This window comes from Equus quagga, chromosome 2, assembly GCF_021613505.1.
Source record: "Equus quagga isolate Etosha38 chromosome 2, UCLA_HA_Equagga_1.0, whole genome shotgun sequence".
Lineage (NCBI taxonomy): Eukaryota > Metazoa > Chordata > Mammalia > Perissodactyla > Equidae > Equus > Equus quagga.
Genome location: NC_060268.1, coordinates 157676291 through 157698583, shown reverse-complemented (window position 1 = coordinate 157698583; position 22293 = coordinate 157676291). Strand labels below are relative to the sequence as shown.

Genomic DNA, 22293 nt, shown 5'->3' with positions numbered 1-22293 from the left:
TAAGTATTTCCACATGTATCTCTCGTCAGGATGAGTTAACATCGTTAAAAAAAAAAAAAAAAGCCTGCCTCTCCCCACAAGCAGACTTGTAAATGAATAAACACTGATTTTTTTCCGTTTGTACCAGAACATGATATTCTGAAAGGTCCCACTGACATTTAGGGTGTGGCCTCTGGCAGGGGCCCTTTCTGTCTCCCAGGGGTGTCTCTGCTGAATCTCCCCACAAAGCCGCCCCAACCCGGTGGGATGGTATGCAGCACAGCCACCCGGCCCTGGCCGTCTGGCAACACCTAACTGCTGTCGGCACGTGTCAGCGTTCAACGGGACCTTCTGCCGAGGTCTGGCAACAAGAGAACAGGCGGAGGACAATGGGTGGAGGACTTTTTCCCTTTTTCCCATGAGCAGACAGAAAAATCCCATTCCTAAGCAGAGAACATAAACATCAGTTGAAGTCAGAAGTCTCCCTTGTGGTCCTTCCCAGATCCACTACTGACATTTGCTGAATTTAACTTGGATTTCTCTCCTGCTGCTGGCTGACTGAAGACTAAACACTGATAGAGGAGCCCTTAGGGAATGGTGCTGAGGCCAGAAGCGGGCTCTGGAGTGGATAGGCCACCTGATGCCCTCCTAGGACATCTCCTCCAGCGCCTGCCATCCAGTCAGCTCCCAGCTTCCTGGGGTGGGGTTGCGCCCAAGGGAGGCAGCACAAATAAGCACAGTGCGCTCTGCTGAAGAGCCTGGCCCCCAGTCTATTTTAGAGCCACATCTAACAGATTCTGGGCTAACCACTCTTTCAATTACCAACATTTCTCTTACTTGCCCAGCATAATCTCACAATCCTTTATACTTATACTTCTGTATTACTCCCAATAGATAATCAGCATCGAACTCTATTTTTTTTTTTTTTTACAGATTTTATTTTTCCTTCTTCTCCCCAAAGTCCCTTGGTACATAGTTGTATATACTAGTCGTAGGTCCTTCTGGTTGTGTGCTGTGTGGGACGTTGCCTCAGCATGGCCTGATGAGCGGTGCTAGGTCCGCACCCAGGATCCGAATTGGCGAAACCCTGGGCTGCGGAAGCGGAGTGCGCGAACTTCCCCACTTGCCCTTGGGGTCGGCCACTCTATTATTTTTTAGTGTCCCAGTCATTTTTCAGTAGTTTCTTACCTAAGGGTAAACCAACTTTTAACTCTTATGCTGCAATATATATGATCTAAGGCAACATTTCTCAGCTTTTATAACATGCTTTTTTTTTAAACCCATGCTTTTAACAGGAAAAATCTCCTGCACTGGTTTTCATGTTGGCCAAACATTTCTGATTCTCCTCTCTGTCTCTGGGCATATGGGTAACCTTGAACTTCCTGGCCCCCCTTATGACTGGGTGCAGTTTGGGGACTGGTTCTAACTAATGAATTGGGATTGGAAGTGACATATGTCACTTAGAGGCCAGAACATTTCTTGCTGATGTGAGAAGTCTCTATTACATTAGTCTGCCTTCTATCATTGGCAACATTTCAGACAGTGACTTCAGGGTCAGTCTGGCCCCAGAGGATGATGAAGTGGCAACAAAGCTCCCATCCAACCTGCAATGGACATACAGTGTGAGCGGGAAATAAACCTGTTGTTTTCGGCCATTAGGATTCTGGACTTGTTTGTTACTGTGGCATAACCTGGGCTATCCTGACTGATGCAATGTGTTTATAAGCTTTTCTGGGGGAGAGGATTTAAAGTATTCATCAGATTCTTAAGGGAATTCTTGATTCAGAGAAAGGCTTAGATCCACTGAACTAGAAGCATAATAGAAAAAGAGGACTTTTTTTTTTTTTTTTAAGGATTGGCACCTGGGCTAACAACTGTTGCCAATCTTCTTTTTTTTAATCTCCCCAAACCCCCCCATACACAGTTGCATATCTTAGTTGCATGTCCTTCTAGTTGTGGGATATGGGACGCCGCCTCAACATGGCCTGACGAGTGGTGCCATGTCCGAACCCAGGATCCAAACGTGAACTTAACCACTCGGCCACGGAGCCAGCCCCAAGAGGACTTTTTTTTAAAGGAAAAATTAAGCAGGGCAGAAGGAGACTGGGGAAAGAAATGAGACAAGTGGAACACATATCCTTGACAAAACTGCCTTAGTCATATCTAACATAGCACCAGAAAACACACGTTTATTGAAATTCCACCAGCCTACTTCTTTTCACATGGTATCATGGGTAGAAAAATTCTCCCCATGACGTACCAGTTGTATGGTGTTCCCTAAGTCTCAAACTGAGTTCTGATTTCTTCATTTCTAATATAGCATCACAAAGGATTATTTGTGTGCATTAAGAGTGGGGGAACACTAACTTGGGAGCAGAATGGGCCTAGAGGCATGATAGAGTATTAGCCGAAGTCCAGAAAAGACCCCTAATGAGCTGGTCCCACTTAATGGAGTTAATGTGGGGGGCAGGAGGTATTCTTGTCCAACTCTCACAAAATGGATTCTCTTGGGAGCAATTCTAGTCAAAGTAGTGTCCCATAAACTTTAAAAGGGGGAATATCGAGACTAGTCCCTATGGAGTTGTACAAACTTCTGATCTCACTAGATTTCACAAACAAGGGAGAAAGCTTAAAAAAGGTACACCCAATGAAAGAGACACACAGAGAAAGACAGGAGCATGCTCGCCTCCCAAACACACACATACCCAGAGATTATATTTCCCAAAGACAACTCAGAAGATTGTGACCTCATGGTGAGGAGCATTTGTCATGCTAAGCAAAATGGAAAACATGTTTTTAAAAACAATCACAGTTCAATGTAGGAACTGAGTCATGTGCCCCAGAGTTCACTATAAACTTGGGAAAACACCACTCCCCAACTGGCAGGAAATTCCTCATTAGGAAGCCAAAGCATACTGTAAATTAGTGCTCCTTCTACCCTACAGGATGGTGGGTGACCTCCCTGGCCCCCTCTGGCTCTCAGCAGGCGCTCCTGACGTTGCCACTGTGGAAAAGGCCTGAATCTGGGAAATGAAGATTTTAGAGGACTGGCAAAAATCTGGAAAGACCGGACTAGTTTCCTATAAGCATGACTGCAGATATAGAAGAGGCAGATGTCCTGGGTTCAAATTCCAGCTCAGAAAACCATTTCCTAGCTTTGTGACCTTGGTCACTTTGTTTTCACCTCCCTTATCTGTAAAATGGGGAGAATAATGGTCCCCGCCTTCCTTGGTCATCGTGAGGACTAAATGAGTTAATACGCGTAGGGCACTCAGAACCACGCCTGGTGTCCTTTACGTCCTCCAGCTTATTACTACTGTTGTTGCCGTCGGCAGGACCACAGACAGGAAGAGTTTCCTTTAAATTTCCCTTTAAACTCCAAAAAGTATTCCATAAAAAAGCAAAAGGAGGAACAAGTCCAAAGTCTGTTTCTAGGTCCTATGCTTGCCTAAATTCATTGGAAAACCAGCCCACCTGCTACTGATCAACCTGCCTTTGTCCAGAAGCCCGGAACACTAGGGAGCCGGGGTCCAATCGGGGCTAGGAAGGAGGCCCCAGCTCCCTTCTGTCCACTCTCTGCTCAGGATGGCAGACGCCGTGGGCCTTCCTTAAAAGCAGCTCAACAATGGATATTTTAAGACAAACTTAAAGAAAAAGAGTTAGCAGGTGAAAAGCTGGGCAGCATTAACTGGATTTGCTAATAGTCCGTTTCATGTTGCCTCCGGGAAATTCCACTGCCCAGAAACATTGCCCTTTCCCCTACTACTGCCCAACCAGGGAAAACTGACGCCTGAGTGAAGGTCTCCCAAATTATCTCAGGAGCAGAAATCCCCAACTAGACGTCCCCCTGGAAAATGGAGCTTGGTGTTGGAAAGAACCCTGGGATGAGAGCCGGGAAAGCAGGTTCTCAGGAGGTGCCCTGACCCTCTGACTCAGCTGCAACCACTGAACAGTTACTTAGTGCCCTGGTCCCGAGAAATGGGGACAACAGGCGTACCCAGAGGGCTGTTATTGGGATGAAATGAGGTGATGGGCATGAAGACCTCACTTAGGGCCTGGTACGTAGGACAGGTCTGTGCACATTAGCACCCTCATCTGCCCTGTCTTCCCAGGCAAGCCCCAAGGCCCCAGGGGAAGGGTCAACACTGTGATGCATACTCCGTTGTTTCCCATGCGCTCCAGGACTACGGTGGTCCTCTGCCCGAGAAGTCCTTCTACCCTTCTCCATGTATTTAAATCCTACCCACCCTTTAAGGCCCACTTCAAATGCCACCTCTTCCATGTAGCCTGCCTGAATCCTGTCCAGACAAAGCAGATTCTCCTTTTGAAATATTCACAACAGTTCTGGTACATACATTCCACTCTTTACTTTGCATTACTAGTGGGGCACCTTGTCTTTTCTCTCTGCTAGGAAATTCCCTTCTTGATGGCAAACATTATATCTCCCCACAGTTCCTAAAACGGAAGAGGCCACAGCAGCCAGTAGGAATTTGGTAGAACTGCAAATTCTCAGGTCCATCTCAGACCTATTGAATCAAAAACTGGGAGTAGGGCCCAGAAATCTCTTTTAATAAGCCCTCCAGGAAATTTGGATGCTTGCCAAAGTTCAAGAACCACTGGAATAAGAGTTTGCTGAATGAATAAATGATTGAATGATGAGTGCTATAAAATACAAGTGCCACAAAAATGCACGGGATGATAATAGTAATGATGACTAGTCCTTCTAGCCTCAACCACTGCACTGGTAAAGCAGGTCCTATGCTTCCTGTCTGATGCAGGCCCAGTAGTGACTGCTGGCTCCGGTTACAACAGACTGAAAAGACATGGGGGAAAGGGTGCTGACCAAAGTTTGAGAAGGTCTGTGTGTGCTTGAGTGTGTGTGTAAAGTGGGTTGTGTGCATGTGTGTATGTGAGACAGTCCTCAGCACACAGGAAAATTCAGCTTAGTAGAGGTAAAACAACGGTTGGTGGAAATGGCATTTTTTTCCCCTGGAGGCCATCCCTGTCGGCAACTATGGTTAAAGAGGTACTCTGTCTGATGAAAACTCGCCAAGGATTTCCTGGCGGAGATTTTTTTCCTTCCAAAGGAAAGAGACAAAAAGAATAATCCAAAGCCCATTACTTTCACATTTCAGGCAAAGTTTAGAGGCAATTAGAGGAAGCAGGGTTCAAAGCAACAAAAAATGCAGTCTTGATGAGAACTGAAGGGGCTCGTTCCAACACTCAACCCCCCTCCTCTACACATCGGGCAGAGGCCAGGACCTTAATAAGGAGGAAAACCAAAGAACTCTGAGGGAGCAGGACACTCATGGGGCATCTCCTGACCAAGAAGCCATTGCTGGGCACAGATGAGAGGAAAGTTCTGCTTTTACAGTCTCCGTGCCTCCAGAACTTGGAAAGCATGGGCCAACTGGTATAATGGCGAGTCTTTTCTCCCCTGCAAACAATGGTCTCTGTCTGGCCTCTTCCTCTCCCCAACTGACCGTAACTGGAGAGAGAATTAGCTACTCATGCAGCTCTTCCTCTGGCTATCTTTAAGCCTTGGGGTGACGTGCCTGGTTCCCAGACTGCCTTCCTGTCCCCGCCACCCCACCCCCCCACCTGGGCTTTGGTGACCCAATTCTGGTGACTACTGAGTGCTCTGCCAACCGCCCAGGAGGCTCTGTCAATCTAAGATGGGGCCATCAGCAACTCCATTCCTTTCCGCAACTGATGCCGCCTGGGCCGGGCCCCAGAAAAATAAACTGTAGCTCTGTGGCTTTTTGGCAGCCCAGCTTCAATTTTTGTTTTAACAAGGGGTGGGAGGAAGAATTTGAACCCTGTGGTTATCTGCATTTTAAAACATTTAAACACAGTCTGTCCACCTGCTTGGCACTCTGTGTCCTCCAGTAAGGCCCCGAGCCCCACCCCTTCTCAAATAGCAGCAACAATTCTGGGCCTGCCTCTGCTGCTGCTAATGTACGCGGAGGACTGGTGGGGACATCCTGAGCCCTGTCCCCTCCTTGGGGGAGGAGTCTGCACTTGACAGCCCCTGAGATTTCTCAGAAAGGCAGATGAGCTGGTCCTCAGTCCTCGAAAGGGAAGGAGGCGGGTGAGGAAAGGTCTTGTTCGTAGGAACCATTCCCACTGGCTACAAGACACGTTTGCATTTGGAGGAAGAGATTTTCCAGCCAAGAGTCTAATTTCCTTTCCATAGCAAACAACAGCCCTTCCAGCTGCTATCTGACCATTTCAGAAAAGGCTGTGGAGGCAACGGGCAGATCAGAAAGAAGGGGAAAAAGGTCAGGGGTGATGGAGGCAGTAAGGGTGCGGTTTGACAAACAAGCCGACAGTTTGTTTCCAAACGGGGGGAGTGATGGGGGCTTAGAATTATCTGGGGAAACAGACTATTGTTTCCTCTCTCGACAAACAGTTGTGAGAACCACTGAAGTGCTGGTCACCGGGGGCCTCTGCCCTAAAGACTCTGCCCTCCTCTCCTTCTTTGTCCAGCATCCTACAGTGTCTGGTCTGAGCTCCAAGAAGATCAGAGTGCAAAGTGTGTCACTGAACTCTCCAAGCCTGGGTCACTCCCTGAAGACCACAGCAATGTCACCACTCCTGTGCAATGCTGGAAGGTACAAGGGGTCCCAGCCTCAACCAAAGCAGTGGCAAGAAAAGGATTGTCTCCACATGGCATTTAGCTAACAGTAACAGCTTAGGTACACTGGAGAAGCTTCCAGACACTTCAGTTTGAGAACTGGAGAAGAAACAAAGGGGCTCGAACTTCTAGACTCTGTCTCTCCAGGAGGGCTCCATAGGCAGGGACCTAGGGAAAGTTTAATCCCTTTGAGAGGGCCCCTCAGAAACAGAGGCAGCTCCTCGATGCCCTATGGGGAATTCTGGAAGCCCTTGTGGTTCTTACAAGAAAATGGCATTCCAGCCATCCACAGAGCCCAGCCCAGGATTCACAGCAGTGTGGCTGCTGCAACCTCTCTTTGCCAAGATGGCAAGCCTGGGTGTCTGGGCTGGCCCAAGGAAGGATCTAAGCTGTTGTCACTGCTCAGCACACACTGGAGAGGGCATCGAAGAGAAGCCCAGGCAGGAGTTCCTGCAGCAGCCCTGGTAGTCACGGCCTCTTAAGAGAGCTCAGACCATATTCTCCGATCTTCAGCCCACGGCGTCCAAACAGCAGCAGAGCTCTCCACCCGGCAAAGGACCCGCCTCTGGAACCCGGAAACAGACTCCACTCGCCAATGCTGCCCCCGAGAGAACGAGAAAAGGGCTCCCCAGCCTGAAGCTTCCCAACGAGCAGAGGTGGTAACCAGGACCCTGGGGATCAAGAAACCCCTGGGCAAGGACTTACACCAGAGTTCATAGTAGTAGTTGCAGCACTGAGACTGCCCGCAGCAGTGTCCTGTGTCACAGATGTAGCTTTGATTGTTGGTACCCACACAGGTTTCCTTATCCTAAAAAAAATCAAAAAGCATTGCAGCATATTAAATTATAGCATTTAAACACCACTTTTCTTCTTATCCCCTTCCTCCTGGCCATCTGCCCACCCTCCACAAAAGTAGTTTGCACCGATGTTTATTCCATTATGAAAAAAATTAAAAAGAACCACACAACGACAGCAGATTTAAGGGGAAAAAAAGGTTTATTAAATGGGGAAGAGGATTCAGCACACAGGCCGACTGGTAAACAGTGGAGTTCTCCTCAGACAGGAAAGGGCTGCCTTGCTTTCTTTATGTCCAAGCAGAAACACTTCAGGCTCCGGTGTTACACTCAGCCTGCAAGAAGGTGATGATTCTCCTGTAATTAGCAGTATGTTTTAAATAAAACCAGCTTTTCTGTGAAAGTTCCTGGAATAATTAATGCAGTACGTATGCTAGGATTAGCAGCTAGTCAGTCATTCCATTCTCCCTTCAAAATACATGACCTCCAAGGTTAATTACAGTGTGATTCAAAGAAGGGCTAAAAAAACTGCTACTAAAATTTTTACTCTCAACAAAAGGGGTGACCTGCTCAGGTGACCTAGTCCAATTTCAATTTTCTAGATCATTTTTTGCTTATCAAATGATCTTCTAATAATCTTGATTGGATCTGGGGTTCATACTGTCCCTCGTCAGGGACAGCTACCGAAAGGGCACCGCTGAGTAACCACCTAGCTGTTTGCCAAATTCTATTCGCAGCACTGACAGATGGGGATGGAGGTGAAAAAGATTTTCTATATTTCACATTTAGGATATAAGGGGCCAGCCTGGTGGTGTGGTGGTGAAGTTTGCCTGCTCCATTTTGGTGGCCTGGGGTTCGCAGGTTCAGATCCCAGGCCTGGACCTATACACTGCTCATCAAGCCATGCTGTGGCAGTGTCCCACATACAAAATAGAGGAAGACTGGCAGGGATGTTAGCTCAGGGACAATTTTCCTCAAGCAAAAAAAAAAAGAGGAAGATTGGCAACAGATGTTAGCTCAGGGCCAATCTTCCTCACCAAACAAAAAAACAAAAACAAAAACAAGATATGAGATACCCCTCCAGCCAACCTAGACTTCAGCCCCAAATGTACTCTGGACCACAATGCACATGATGAGATGTGTAAGTCACCAGCTCCGTCTGGCTTTCAACATTTCTTTATTCTATAGAAGTAACACTTGCATTCACCAGACACTGTCTTTGTGCCAAGCACCGTGTTGGGTATGAGGGATACAAAGACGAATAAGACATTGTCTCTATCCTCACAAAGCTCAGAGTTAAGAAGGAAGAAAACTCTGCTCAGCAAAGAAACTAAAACCACAGTATTGTATTTGCTGCTACTCAGGGTGAGCCTGCCCACAGTGCACATCCGGGCGGATGCCTGCCAGTGGAAACTGCAATCACATGGTTGGTTCCTCCTCTTTGGGCCTTGCTTTACTACACCGTCTACTTGGCCAAGGGTATAAACAAAGCACTCCAGCGACTGTCTGCTGGGCTAGAGGCTGGGCAGCAACAGCTCAGTCACCTGAAGCCACAGGGAGAGGACAAGAGAAAGTGCACAGCTGATAACCAGATCCCAGGCTCAGTGCAGGTTTGCACCATAATCCTCAGGTGTTTCCTGGTCTTGAAGAGTCTTATACTCTGGGGTAAAGGGGTTTAGGAAAAAGGAAGCATGGGAAAGGCATTCGTAAACTCTGACAATGAGGGCTTTACAAGATTGCCAACAGAGTTCTTCCTATCTTTGCCTTCCTGTGTCCACCATAAGCAAAATAGAACACCTAGGGGGTGGCTGTCCAGTCAGATGTCTCCTCTGAGGCCTGGTGCACATGGAGAAAACAATCTGTGCTTGATGCTTTTGCTAGAATACATGCTCTCTGACTTCAGAGCAAAGCACTGCTTTCATAAAGACATCAAACAGTTTCTCCCAAGTCTACCAGGCCTGAAATGCCAGTCTTCTGGCACTGGCTCACAAGAGCACAGTTCAAAGTGTCCACATAGTTTCTAAAAGAGGCCATGCTGCCTGCACTCCGACACATGAAAGAATCCAGCGACACTTCCGCCTCGGGAAAATTCACCAGATGAGGCCCAAGCTCTGAATGCAGGGCGGCCAACTGGTCCTAAGTGAGGCGTGGAATGGAACATGTTTGAAATCTAAACAAGTGGCATCCTCATGACCTACTGGTGTCAGCTTTTCTCTTGGCTCTTCCATCCCCCGAGGCAGGAAGCCTGGTATACATAGGACCCCACTCTTTTTCCCTGGAGAGCAGAACTATAGTAGCATCATTTAATCCAGTTTTCCTCAAACACTTTTTACCCAGTATATCTCGTCCCCTGTTCTCCTCCACTGCCCCAAGATAGAGTCCTCAAGCTGTCTTGGACGGTCTTGGTTTGGGGAACTGTCATTTTCTGCTGCAGAAGGGAGGAAAGCAGGTGGCCAGTCCAGGAAGACAAGAAGTGAGCTCATGGACCTTTAGCCAGGAAGCAATGAAGGAGGATTAGGGGGGTACTGAGACGTAAGTGTCCAGGTGAAGTCTTCCAGACAGAGAGAACTGTTGGTATGACAGGAAAATCCAGGAGCCTTGGCTTGGTCCCAGCTCTGCCACTACAGAAGGGAACTTTGGGCAAGTTATTCAGTGGCCCTACAGCTAGTTAAGATGTACCCTTCAACCCTAAGGCTTTATTATCCTACCCACCTCCTGTCCCCTCTGACATAGCAGCCCTGAGCCAATGCAAGAGCTCCTGAAATCTATGTCTCTGCCCGTTCAAAGTAACAGCAAAGAGCAGTGGTGAGCAAATGCCGCTTGGGGTTCTTCCACCCTTCCCTCTACGAGGAGCCTAATCGTGATTAACTGGAGGACTCTCAAAAACCTCCAGGTGGCTCAAGATCCAAGTGGTTAAGCGTCAGTCACAGCTGGGTTCAAAGCCCAGCTCTTATTAACTGTGTGACCTTGGGTAAGTTACTTAACTTCTCTAGGCTCTTAATATCTACGTTATTCTGTGAACCATCACTGCTAGGCATGAAAGACCATTCAAACAGCACTTTGCATTCACTAAGAACTATTTCTGAACAGTGACGTTCACTAGCAACGTGGGCTGCTCCAGACACATGACGAATAGGAAAAGGAACCAAAGAGAATGCAATGGGAAGTTCAAATATGAAAAATTCTCAGCACCCTTTATGATTATTCTCAAGCACTTTACATATATTACGTTGTTCAGGCCTAGTCTTGAAGAGTGGGCAATAAATATCCCTCCTAACCCCCTTTCTCCAAAAGTGAACCAGAGATTGAATTGTGCTCTCCCCATGGCAGGAGCTCTGTCTCCTTGTCTCCCTTCTCACTCCCAGTATGAGCCCAGTGCTTGACACAGAAAGGTTTGTTAATGAAACAATGGCTAGGCAACCTCCATGAAGGCAGGTGAGCTGGGTGAAGAATATGGCTAATGTGTACTGAGCACCTGCTATGAGCCAGGCACTGTCCTAAACGCCTGACATGTAGCCCTTCACCTAGACTTGAAAGCAAGCCTATGAAGTGGGTAGTGTCAGGGAACTGAAGCCAAGAGAGGCTAAGGAACTCGCCTAAGGTCACACAGCCTGGAAGCAGTCCAATCTACTTCATCTGACTCAGGCCAGAGCTGTTAACTATTAAGCTACAGCCTCCTTGATTAAAGTTACACTTCTTCCGTTGCTTTTTACACCTCAGTTGCTTAAATAAATCCACTAAAAGCTCCAAACCAAATAAAATCAACATTTCATCTTTGATGGAAAAGATAAAGACCCTGCCCTTGTGGAGCTCTCTGACTTTGAGAACAGGCTCCTTCGACCTCTACTCGGCAGCGAGGAGAGGCAATGAGCTTGAGGCTACTCCCTTCTTTGCTCGAAAGATCGTGTTTTCATATAATGACTTTCTGACAAGCAGAGTGGTGTTTCATGCCCGTGTGGAACGTGGGGCCTTCATTCCTCCCTTTAACATCTATCCAGTGCCTACCCTGCACCAACACTGAACCAGGGGTGGGGACACAATGGGCAAATGACCTGAACAGCCATGATCTCTGTCCTTGCCAAGCCTGCAGTCTAATGAAAGACGGTAATGTAATCACACAGATAAAAGAGCAATTAGTTAGGCAAACACATGATTTGGTGAGAGCTTACAGTAGAAAAGACCTGGAGTTGGTCAAGACGGTCCGGCTGGCTTCTGAAAGGACGGCAAGCTTGAATTGAGATCACCAGGATGGTTAGGAATTTAGTAACTAGGGAGCAGTGACACGAAGAACATTCCAGGCCAAGGAGACGTACAAGCAAAGCCCCTCAGCCAGAAGAAGACAGTTGAAGAAGTAGGTAGGGAAATTAGGTAAGCAGGGACCAGACTGTGCAGAGGGGTGACAAGATCAGATTTGCATTTTAAAGATATCTTCTTTCTGGCAATGTTTTCATCTGCGCAAAACTCCACAGCCAAAAAATCCTAGAAAAGTAGAACCTGTCATAAAGGAACTTTATGGCAAGGACCACTGTGATCCTCGTTTTTTATAGGTATGTGCCTTCAGCCCTAGCACCACGGTGACCGGCTCCAACATACAGGGCACACATGGTCACCAAACAAAAAGCACAGGCACAAAGAAGAGGCAAGCATGAGCAACACTGAACTGGAAAGAACATTTTTACAATGGAAAAGGATGAACAGTACGCCTTTTGCACATATGCAAAAAATTATTTCATCTCTTTGGTGGCAGTGTAAACTGTGGGAGTAACAACATTTTCCTTAACAGTTTCCATGTCTTATAGTTGCTATTCTTAGCCGAGCCACTGTAAAGGTCAATTTAATCAGCATCAGAACTTCCTAAGTGCCAGCACCAAAGGAGACACTGGGCAGTAATGGTTCCCCTGGGATGGTTTTAATTTGCCGACTTATGGGGCTGGAAAACCCTCCTAGCAACTGGCAACAGCATCTTCATGTCCTTAGAAAAGCACTGAAGTCTTAAAGTTTAAAAGTAAAAAATAGGAAAATTGAAATCCGTTCACAGGATGCTAAAGCACAGGACGCTAACTATCTTGGCTGTGGGATATGAAAGAACCTGGCGCACCACCTCTGGCTTTCCCCACAGGGAAAAGGAACGATTTCTCATGGAAACGTCCAATTCCACAAATCAAAAAACAAATATGTATTGCTATCCCCTCTCCATGTGCCAGGCACTGTGCTGGACGCCCCAGCTACCGCAATGAACAAGAGATTCCAGGGGAAGAGATCTTGCCTCTGGCAATATAGCTGGGTAGGTAACTTTAAATATTTTTCTATGTCAAAACCCCTAGAAATACTGGCTATGTAACAATATCCTTTTAATTATATAGCTGAGCTTGCAAGAAAGCAAGGAAGATCCTCAGGGGCCAAAAATGTTGAGGGGAACTAGAAATGACAGGGGTTAAGCGAGGTCAGGCCTTTCCAGCTGCCCTGGAAAGAGGGGCTGTTTATTTCTCTTGGACCCACTTGAAACAGGGAACTGGAACTGAGCCCCAATATAAAGTGAGGACCCTCAAAGAGAGAGAGCAGACTAGAAAAAAAAATCAGCTTGTTGGCACACAGAAACAATAAGAAAGCTCTGAAGTGAGAGCAAAAAAGTATCTCCTCTAATATCTGTAACCACAGCCCTTTCCCCAAGCTAATTTGAGATCTGAATTGTACTACTACATGGGCTGAGAATCCTCAAGCCAAAAATTTAACACAAAGAGTGGTCCCAGGCTGGCAATAATCCTGTGACATCTGGCAAAAGAAATATAAACTGAAGAGACCTACCCTCAATCAGGGTATGAAGGATTCCCACAAATAAAGCTCTGTTGAAGATGAGCTCACAATATAATATACAAAAATTTATGCAGAAATAATCCATCACAAACAAGACTCAGGAAATTCAACAAATAGCAGAATAAGACTCCCCCAATAAAATAATAGAAAGATCAAATAAACTGTAACACATAAACATATTTCAAATGATTAAAGCCAAAAAGGAAGAACGAAGAACATGAGAAAAGAACAAACTGAAAAAGAGAGTGACCAAGGAGATTTGGGGAAAAAACAAAACTTGCAGAAAACCAGTTATTGAAATTAGAGAACTGGAACACAGATCTTAGAAAATTACCCAGAAAACGGCTTATACGAATTAAGAGAAAACATGGAAATGGAAAATGAGAAATAAGAAGCTTGAGAAGGAAGGAAGAGAATGGAGGAGAGACTATGTTTAAAGAGATAACTGAAAAATTTCCAGAATTGATTAAAGATACGGAATTTTCAGACAATAAACAACTCATACTCGGGTACATTGTTTGAAACTGCAGAATAACAAAGAAAAAAAGATCTTAAATATATTCTAGTGGGGAAGACCGAAAACCAAGTAGTGAAATTAGAATTTAAAATAGTAAGCTCCACAAGGATAATAAAACAGGATAACAGGACAAAAGGCTTTAGGTGGGGCAGTCAGGAGAGGCCTTCCTAAGTAGACCTGCGGCAACAGTTTTCCAGGCAGAGGGAATATCAAGTACACGCAAAGACACCAATACAGGAATGAGGTTGGTGTGCTCAAGGAAAAGAAAGAAGGCGAGTATGGCTGAGCACAGCGAATCTCAGGGAGATCAGTGTGAAAGGAAGAGCTGAAATTCAGAAAACGGCCAGATCTTATACACCTTGTACAGCAGTTAAAACAATATCCAAAGCACCATAGCTTGCAAATTCACTGTTGGCTATAATAGCTAATTTCTCCCTAGCTGGTGGAGATTTGAATAATATAAAAATATTTTTGCAACTCTCATATTTACTTTTCAATTTGGATCCTCCCCCTTTTCCGCCCCACCCACGCTGTAGCTGCTACTGTAGAATAAGTAACAAAATCAACTTTCCTTCTATTCTTGAACCAGGAATGGCTTTCCAGAAAGTAGACCAAATTGTAGCACTGCATGTCTACCGAGTGAAGTTCTATCTGATTTTGGTAATATTCTGTAACCAAAGGATAACAAAGCCTTCATAAACAAGACATATTTGAAATGGCTAAATGAGAAAAGACAGCAAGCAACTTTAACTTAGAATCGGCTATTTTTGTTCTATCCCAGACAGAATCTTCAAATTCGGAAAAGGCAGCACTTTCAGGTCCAGATTCTTAGAAAAAGATTTGTAGGTACTCATAAAATACTCTCTAAAGTTTTGTGGATTTACCTGTGTTTTTACATAAGGAAAGTTAAGATCATTTTCCCCTAATACTAATGGTTTTAAGGCTGTTCGGAGAACTGAGGGAAATAAGTAAAACTGTTCAAGGGCACACGTTTTGAATCCGGTGGAAGGAGGTCACAGAAGAGCTGGGGATGAAGGAAAGTAAGCTGAGGCAGAGGAAGGATTCAGCAGGAGAGCTGACCTAATGTTTCCTACGTGTTAGTCTACTCTCCCTGTCTTTGACGGTAAGGACTGTCACACACTACTTTTGTATCATTCACCATATATACTACACATGACAATCACTCCTTTAAGCTTTACTAGCTAAAGGAGCTCATTTTCATCCTTTCTGATAAAGGGCAAGCCATTGCTAAGAAGTTAACCAAGACTCTGCTTTTTATGCACTGGGATATTAGGAATGAATTTTTATGCTGTTTGGTTGATTCAGTAATTTTCCAAAAGGACAAACAGCCTAGGCAGGTTCCCCTTCCAAGCCAATAAATCTAATCTGCTAAGATTCAGCCTCAACCCTCAGATGTGATAATGTGTTTTACCCCTAAGGGCTCTAGACCCCAGCTCCCTGGGCTCAGGAGCACCTGGTATCCTGTCCTCTAGCTGAAAAGTGCCTTAAAAGGTAAAGCCAAAGACTGGAGCTAGTAGCACACATGAGAAAAGCCTAGAACCAATGGGGGCAGCTGCTGCTTCAATATTTGGCTGTAGTGTGTACTGCTGACGGGGAGTCCCAGGGACCGACCCCCTACTGTAGCACAGACAAGGGCCCATTTACTTCAACCTGTGAGGGTCTCCTGCACATTTCTGTCTGGGGACTCCGGGAGGCTGAGACTCTCTAAGAATCTGAGGAACGGTAACACAGTGAATCAGAACAAATCAGTGCGTCTCACAAAGAAGTGAATTTGCCCCAGAGTAGTAATGAACACACTTAGACAACAAATGCAACAAAACAGAAATGTGTTTCCCAAAGTGTGGTCCATGGGCCCCAGATCACCTGGGGCATTTGTTAAGAATGTAGATTGAGAACCCCTGGGGGCAGAGACTGAAGATTTGCCTTTTAAAACATACTCCCCTGATTAAGCTTACATATATTCAAGTTTGAGAACCACTGCCCTAGATTTATAATAAATGTACAATATACACAGTTCTTGCCCTCTAAAAATGGAATAGTTTAATATTGTTTTTCTAGAATCTCAAACACATCCCAACACAGTTACCCCCACAAGTAGCCACTTAGAATCACATGATGAAGAATTATTTATACTGTCTGTCTCATTCCATAAAAAAATACATACAATAGATCATAAACATAATTCTTCTAAAAAGTAACATTATTTAGGTACACTCCTATCCCCACCAGTACTGCTACTGCCAAAGCTGCATTGCAACTGGATCCTCATTAAACAGCCCCCAAACAGAGCAGCCAGCAAAGAAATTAAAATCCATTTCCTGTGTTGCTATTAGGAATCTAAATAACAAACTCAGAAAAAGCCACTTGACCCTGGTAGGAAAATCCCAGAGCAAAGATCGGAAGTTGCAACATATCCCATGTTTTTATTAAAGGCTACTTGTCAATGTCCTAGCACATGCAGGCCTGGGGGGCTGGCTGGCTGCAGCGGCTGAGGACATGGGGTTAAGGTGCCACTCTTTGACCCCTGGACACTGAGAAGGAAAAGCAGTTCTGCCTCGAGGTATCCTTGGCAATCTCTCATCACTGGCCTCTCCTGCCACAGAATAAATGCACTTAGAACTAAGGCATCTTCAGCAAGGGCTGGTGCAGAAAGCTGAGGGATGAAACAGCAGGTAGCACACGACAGGTGGCACTCAGGCTGGGCAGGAGGGCAATTCAGCTGACTATCGTGTGTTCACAGTTGGCCCCATGAGGGCAGGTCCATTCCTTCCCACCTTGTATCACTGCCTTGCCTGCTTGAAAGAGGGACTGCAACCTGGTGGCCTTCAGGCCACAATGGGCCCACGAATGAGTTCTATGCCTACGTGGTACCTTTGTTTTTCAATTTTTTAAAAGACGGAATTAACTGTCAACAATTTAAAATGAGAAGGAGTCATACAGAAATTCAGCCTTCCAGCTTCTCTTGAAAACTCAGGGCCCACATTCCCTTAGGGCCATGCTAGGCTGGGTCACAGATGTACCTGAGCTCTGGCTCAACCACAGCTCCTCTGCAATCCCTACTGTCCAATAACTCCCTCTGCTTGACTCAAGCATGTCACTGCCTGGCCCCTGTGGGTATCCGATTAGCTCCTCCTGCTCTCGAACTCAGTAACAGATCGTTCATCCCCTCACCCTGAGGGGAAGGCATGCTGCAGAGGCCCAGATATAAACAGCAGACACCTGCATTCTCTACATTGAGGCTCAAGCAACACCTTACACATGACATGTAAAATAGGTACCCACAGAGAGGAGGGCACTTCTTTGGTGCATGAGGGGAATAACTCTAGAGAATCAGGAAAACCTCCTGCCACAACACTCAAGAGATGTGACAGAACCAAGTTCTGCCCAGTGATGGGGTTTATCAAGGATTTGCTGGGCATTTTTACCTATGTTATGCATTCCCCCTTTTTACAGGAAACTAGGGAACTGAGGTTCAGAGTGGTCACACAGCTATAACAAGTTTTCTGGATCTCAAGCCCAAATGTTAGTGGAAATAATTTAATGCTTAGGGGTTATCCTAAACTTTCATGCTAGATGCTGACAGGTACGAAAAAGACAGATAAGATATGGACTTTACCTTTGAAGAACTTTGTAATAAATCATTAGGTTAAAAAAAAAAGTTTATGTTTCAGTTCTTGTTGCTGAAAACCTTCCTGAAATATTCAGGATCATTTTGTGGCTTAATTAAGTACAGTCTAATCAATAGGATTCCTCCTTTTTTAAAAGATTTATAATGTGGCAAAGCCTCAGGGTCATAATTTGGAGCAATGATGAGATATACGCAACACATATATAATTAACATATATATAATACACATTTATATAGGACTCGAAAGCTCTTCAAACTTCTCTAAGAGCCAGCCTCGCATTTGAGCCTGCCAGCCAGCACCCTATAAAAGAAGTGCTACCATCTTCACCTTATGGACAAGGAACTGACACTTAGCCAAGGGTGTATGTGACAGAATCGAGACCATCAAAACCCTGGTCTTCGGACACTTTGTTCAGTATTCTTTCTATGACTGGTTTCTAGCTCATCAAAGTTTTCGCTATATCCTGAAAAAGTTTCTTGATCAAATAAAATGCTTCTTTGTCCAGAGAGAGGTACAGTTTTCAAAGGGATCTGAAGTATTGAAGGCACAGATTAACTTGTTGCTAACGTGCTTTAAAAGAGATTCACCACGGTTTGATTTGACAGCGAAGAGCACGCGTGATCTCAGAGACATTCCTCACTTTAAGCAAAATTCGATGTAACCCCATTTTTTCTCAGCAGTTCCATCTCACTGCAGTAGGCTTTTATTGGGAGCAGAAGAAATAACAACAGGACTCATCTTGTGTGCCTATCTGTCTAGAGATCAGTACCAGAGAGTTATTGCCAGTAAAAAGTTCAACACTGTTCAAGGAAACTTTCTACCTTGGACAAAGGGTCACATTAAAAATGGTCTCCTGCAAACAGATACAAAATTTTTTAAAATCCTCATAATCCAGAGGCTATGTCTCCAAAAGACTCTAAAGAACTTTAAAGAACTTTCTGAACTCTAAGACCTTACACTTAAAGAGTAAAAGAGATGTCAGATGATTTAGAAAAGGGGGAATTTAGTATACTACCAGAGACAGATTACCACAGACCCAAGCCACGGCAATAGGCACCTGGCTTGAAATACGGCCTGTTATTAAAATAACTGTAGTCTAACTGTTCTTTAAACTGTATAAAGTTATTTGGGCACAACTGGATAGGAAGGAGATCCTATCCTTCTGGGGAGTGGTTACCCAGATCATTCAGAGTAAGAAATAAAACGTCAGTTCCCGAAGGGCTTGTTGACATTATCTACTGGCCATAAAAGACTAATTCCATGCCTGTCCTTAACAAGACATAGCACCTGCTGATTAGAGGCAACCAAGATGACAAGATGCTAAATCTCGGGGCAGATAATTAACACATATTGCCTGGAATGCAGCAGGAACAAGTACACGTATTTATTAAAACGTCTCTGTCTACCTTCCCTGAGGGCTGTGACATCTGTGACTCCTTCCTAAGCAGAGTGGACCACATTATGTATCAGTAGTATCCAGAGTTTCTCCACCTTGGCACTATTGACATTTGGAGCCAGGTAATTCTTTATTGTGACTGTCCTGGGCATTGTAGGAGGTTTAGCAGCAACCCTGGCCTCTACTCACTAGATGCCGGTAGCAACATCTCAGCCCTCTAGCTGTGACAATCAACAATGTCCACACATTGCCAAATGTCCTCTGGGGAGGGGGACAAAATTGTTCCTAGTTTACAACCACTGTTCCAGCCAAACTGTACCACACAATTTAGTGCAGAATCGTGTTCCATCCAGTCGTTACCAGATTGCCTCATGCATGGGCTCCCCAGCCACTCTGTAAATTCCCCAAGGGCAGGACTGATGTCCATCTCACAAGTGCACCTACCCTACCTCGCAAAGGATCAGACATGCAAAACCCTCCAGGAAGTACTGATCCTGGTGACCGACGGTCAAGTAACAACAGGGGCTAGTCCTCCCCTGCGCTCCCTGTGTCTCTCAGCTATGCAGTACAAGCAGCAGCATGAAGGGATCCTCCAAGGCTATGGCGATGTGATTTCTTTCGCATGACTGCTGAGAGACCTACCCATGGCTCTCTGGCCATGATGGGTTTACAGCAACCCAGCACAATCTGAGCCTGACCCAGAAATCCGGAACCTCACCCAGAGACAGAAGAGTGACTGCACATTCTATTTCTGTTGGCAGCCTGCCCCAGCCTATCCTGGACCTCCCCACCATGCTCCAGAGCCACACCTGGAGGAGTAGGAGGTCACAAGTATTCACACCACTCTCTGGTGGGTAAACAGGGATTTCCAAACCCTTGATGAAAACCACATCATCAGTTGGGCAGTACTGGAAACCAAGAATGATACCATGTGTCACAGTTCCATGGAAGCTCCTGAGAGCATGTGTGTTAAGCAAAAGAACCAAACAATAATAAATATTCTGGCCCCCTTGATGCAATGCCCAAGGGAACCAATGTCTTATGTGCAACACACGGCAAACCCTAAGCCACTTTCAGGAAAAGAAGTCACTGTGTCATACTCCAGCTATTCTCAAAGCATGCCTTTCTTTTTCCCGAAATGCATACAGCTTTCCACCACTGCCTCTCCTCTCACTCTTGATTAAAAGAACAAGATAGGTCAAGCAAGTCACGGAATCACCATTTCCAGCAAACAACAACAGATGCTCTTGTAAGGGCCAGCGTTCAAGTCCAATTAAGCCCTGCCCAGAAAGCAACGGCTACAGAGGGGCATAGAAATGGCCAAAGCAGGTCAACATCCAGAGCTGTTTCAGCTAGCTGTTGCTACAAATTAGCAACAAACAGAGTCAAGAACTAGGGAGGGAGAGTTAAGAAACTAGTATTTAGCTGCCAGGGAATTAGGGCAGGACAAAGAATTTTATAGCACAGTTTTTAAAGTAGCCCCAAATTATTCTGCTTTCCTGGACTAAAATTTACCTCTTCAAGGAAAAGGGGCGGGAGGGGGTGGATCAAACTCATGGGATATCACTGGAGGAAGTGAGTGTTTTCTTTGGCTCCATCCTGGATAAAAGTTTCAAAATCAGCAGATCCAGTCTTTTCCACTAAGTTACTGTCCAGTCCACTGGTTTCTCTGCTTTGATAACAGGAATGTAATGAAAAACAAGCTGCATTCCTCTAAAAACCAGCTTCTTGCAACAGAGATGGTTGGGGGTTTAAAAATTCCCCTGAAAGGGCCTGGATAAGAACCACCCTTTTTTCCCCTGGTGACACCAGGGACCTGAAAACATGTTCTACGGAGCTGTCACTTACAAGATTTTTACAAATCAGTTCTGATAAGAATTTTGGCTTCAACCTCTGGTAGTACAAACAACAAATGTCACCTTGGTTTTTGCTGCATTATATACAGCCAGTTCCCTTCTAAACAGCGTCTTGCTTAATTTATCCTGAACCTGGTACAGACAGGCTAAGCACACAGGAGGGTAATGGGAGTCAACCCTTAGTCCTTTGCAGAGCACAACGTGTGCAGGGAGGTCTGGCAGCAGATTTTGGAGCAGGTACCATAACAGAGCAATATGCAAGAGAAGGGCAACACTGAGAAGACCTGGCCTCCAGAGCCACCAGCGCCATATATCAGGTGTGTGATCTTGAAGACGTAACTTATTGAGTTTCGGTTTCCTCACAATAGAAAGGAGATTAAGACCTCCTGCCTCATGGGTGGCTGTCGTGATGGAATAATAAAAGTATCACGTAAATGTTGGCTAATATCCAGCTATTAGGGATTAAATTAGAACTTGGCAAATTCCCTCTACCCTCTCCCTGGCCGTGGCTCCCACCTGCGGCTTTAGGCTGGCTATCACCAGAGCACTTTCAGCATGCTCCTAAGATCTCTTACTACGTCCTGGAAGTAACTGGGGTTCAACATTCTGGTTGCCACGTTACATTCAACATCAGGCCAGCCAAAGGCCTATAGTACCAGCTCCCCCTTTCAAAAATACAAATAGCCCCCTGGGCCAGGAGGTGGTCCTCTGTGCCTCCAGCAATGACAAATTCCAACACGGGCAAGGGCACATTGCTTGAGAGGCTCCCAGATCCACCTCAGTTTCCTTCCAGTGTTAGGGATCACCTCACTTCATTGGTGAGGACAGTGGGCACCGCCCAGAGAAAGGCAACATTTCATGGTGTGAAACACAAAGTATTGTCTTGATGGGGCTAGCCTGCATTCCATCGACTAGAACTTACCATCAACAGGTCCTTTGACACACCCACAGTGCAACAACTGAGACTACTGTACTGTGGAAAGGGCCACCTGCAGAAAGCCATCTCTTCACACCTCTGAACCCCCACAGAACTCTGTTCCTTTCTAATGTCACTCACCACCACCTGCCGAATGTTCCAATTACCCGTAGACTTGTTCTACTTTCACTGCCTGACTATAAACCCCTTGAGGGTAGGGATGGAGTTTACACCTCTTTGTATCCACAACATGCTTTGAAGAGAATAGGTGCACAATACTTTTCAGATATAGAATGCTGGTCATAAGAATCCTCCAGCATTACAAAACCAATATCTTCTGAATCAAACATCAAATAGAATTAATTCAAATCAGCAGACTAAGAACATTCTGTTGCAATCTTGTTCTCTAAAAATCACTGATCCATTCGTTAGGTATACATGATGGATTCTCTTTTAACCAGAAAACTCATTTTCTGATCTCCCCAGATAATAAAGGGATAGTATGCTTAATTGTGAGTTGCATCTAAAATGTGGTACACACCCAGAAAGTTCTGCAGGTGACTCTCTTCTGAACTGTAGCTCCTCTAAGCACAAAAAGACTGTTCTTTAGTCAACATTGTGGCTTCCAGTGAGCTGTCTTAACTGTCCCTTGCATAGAAGAACTAACACAGCCTATGGTCCATCTGCCCTTTGCAGACACTGAATTCAGGCCACACTCAGTATTAGACTGAAGG

The 22293-nt window shown here is 45.4% G+C and overlaps 1 protein-coding gene across 2 annotated transcripts in view; it reads right to left on the bottom strand.

Moving 5' to 3' along the window:
• The window catches only part of WBP1L (WW domain binding protein 1 like), a 54277-nt gene that overhangs the window by 6915 nt on the left and 25069 nt on the right, over nt 1-22293 (bottom strand). For both annotated transcript variants that reach the window (XM_046649200.1, XM_046649208.1), the window contains exon 2: nt 7322-7424. In XM_046649200.1, the coding sequence (XP_046505156.1) occupies nt 7322-7424 (103 nt within the window). The remainder of the gene's footprint in view (nt 1-7321; nt 7425-22293) is intronic.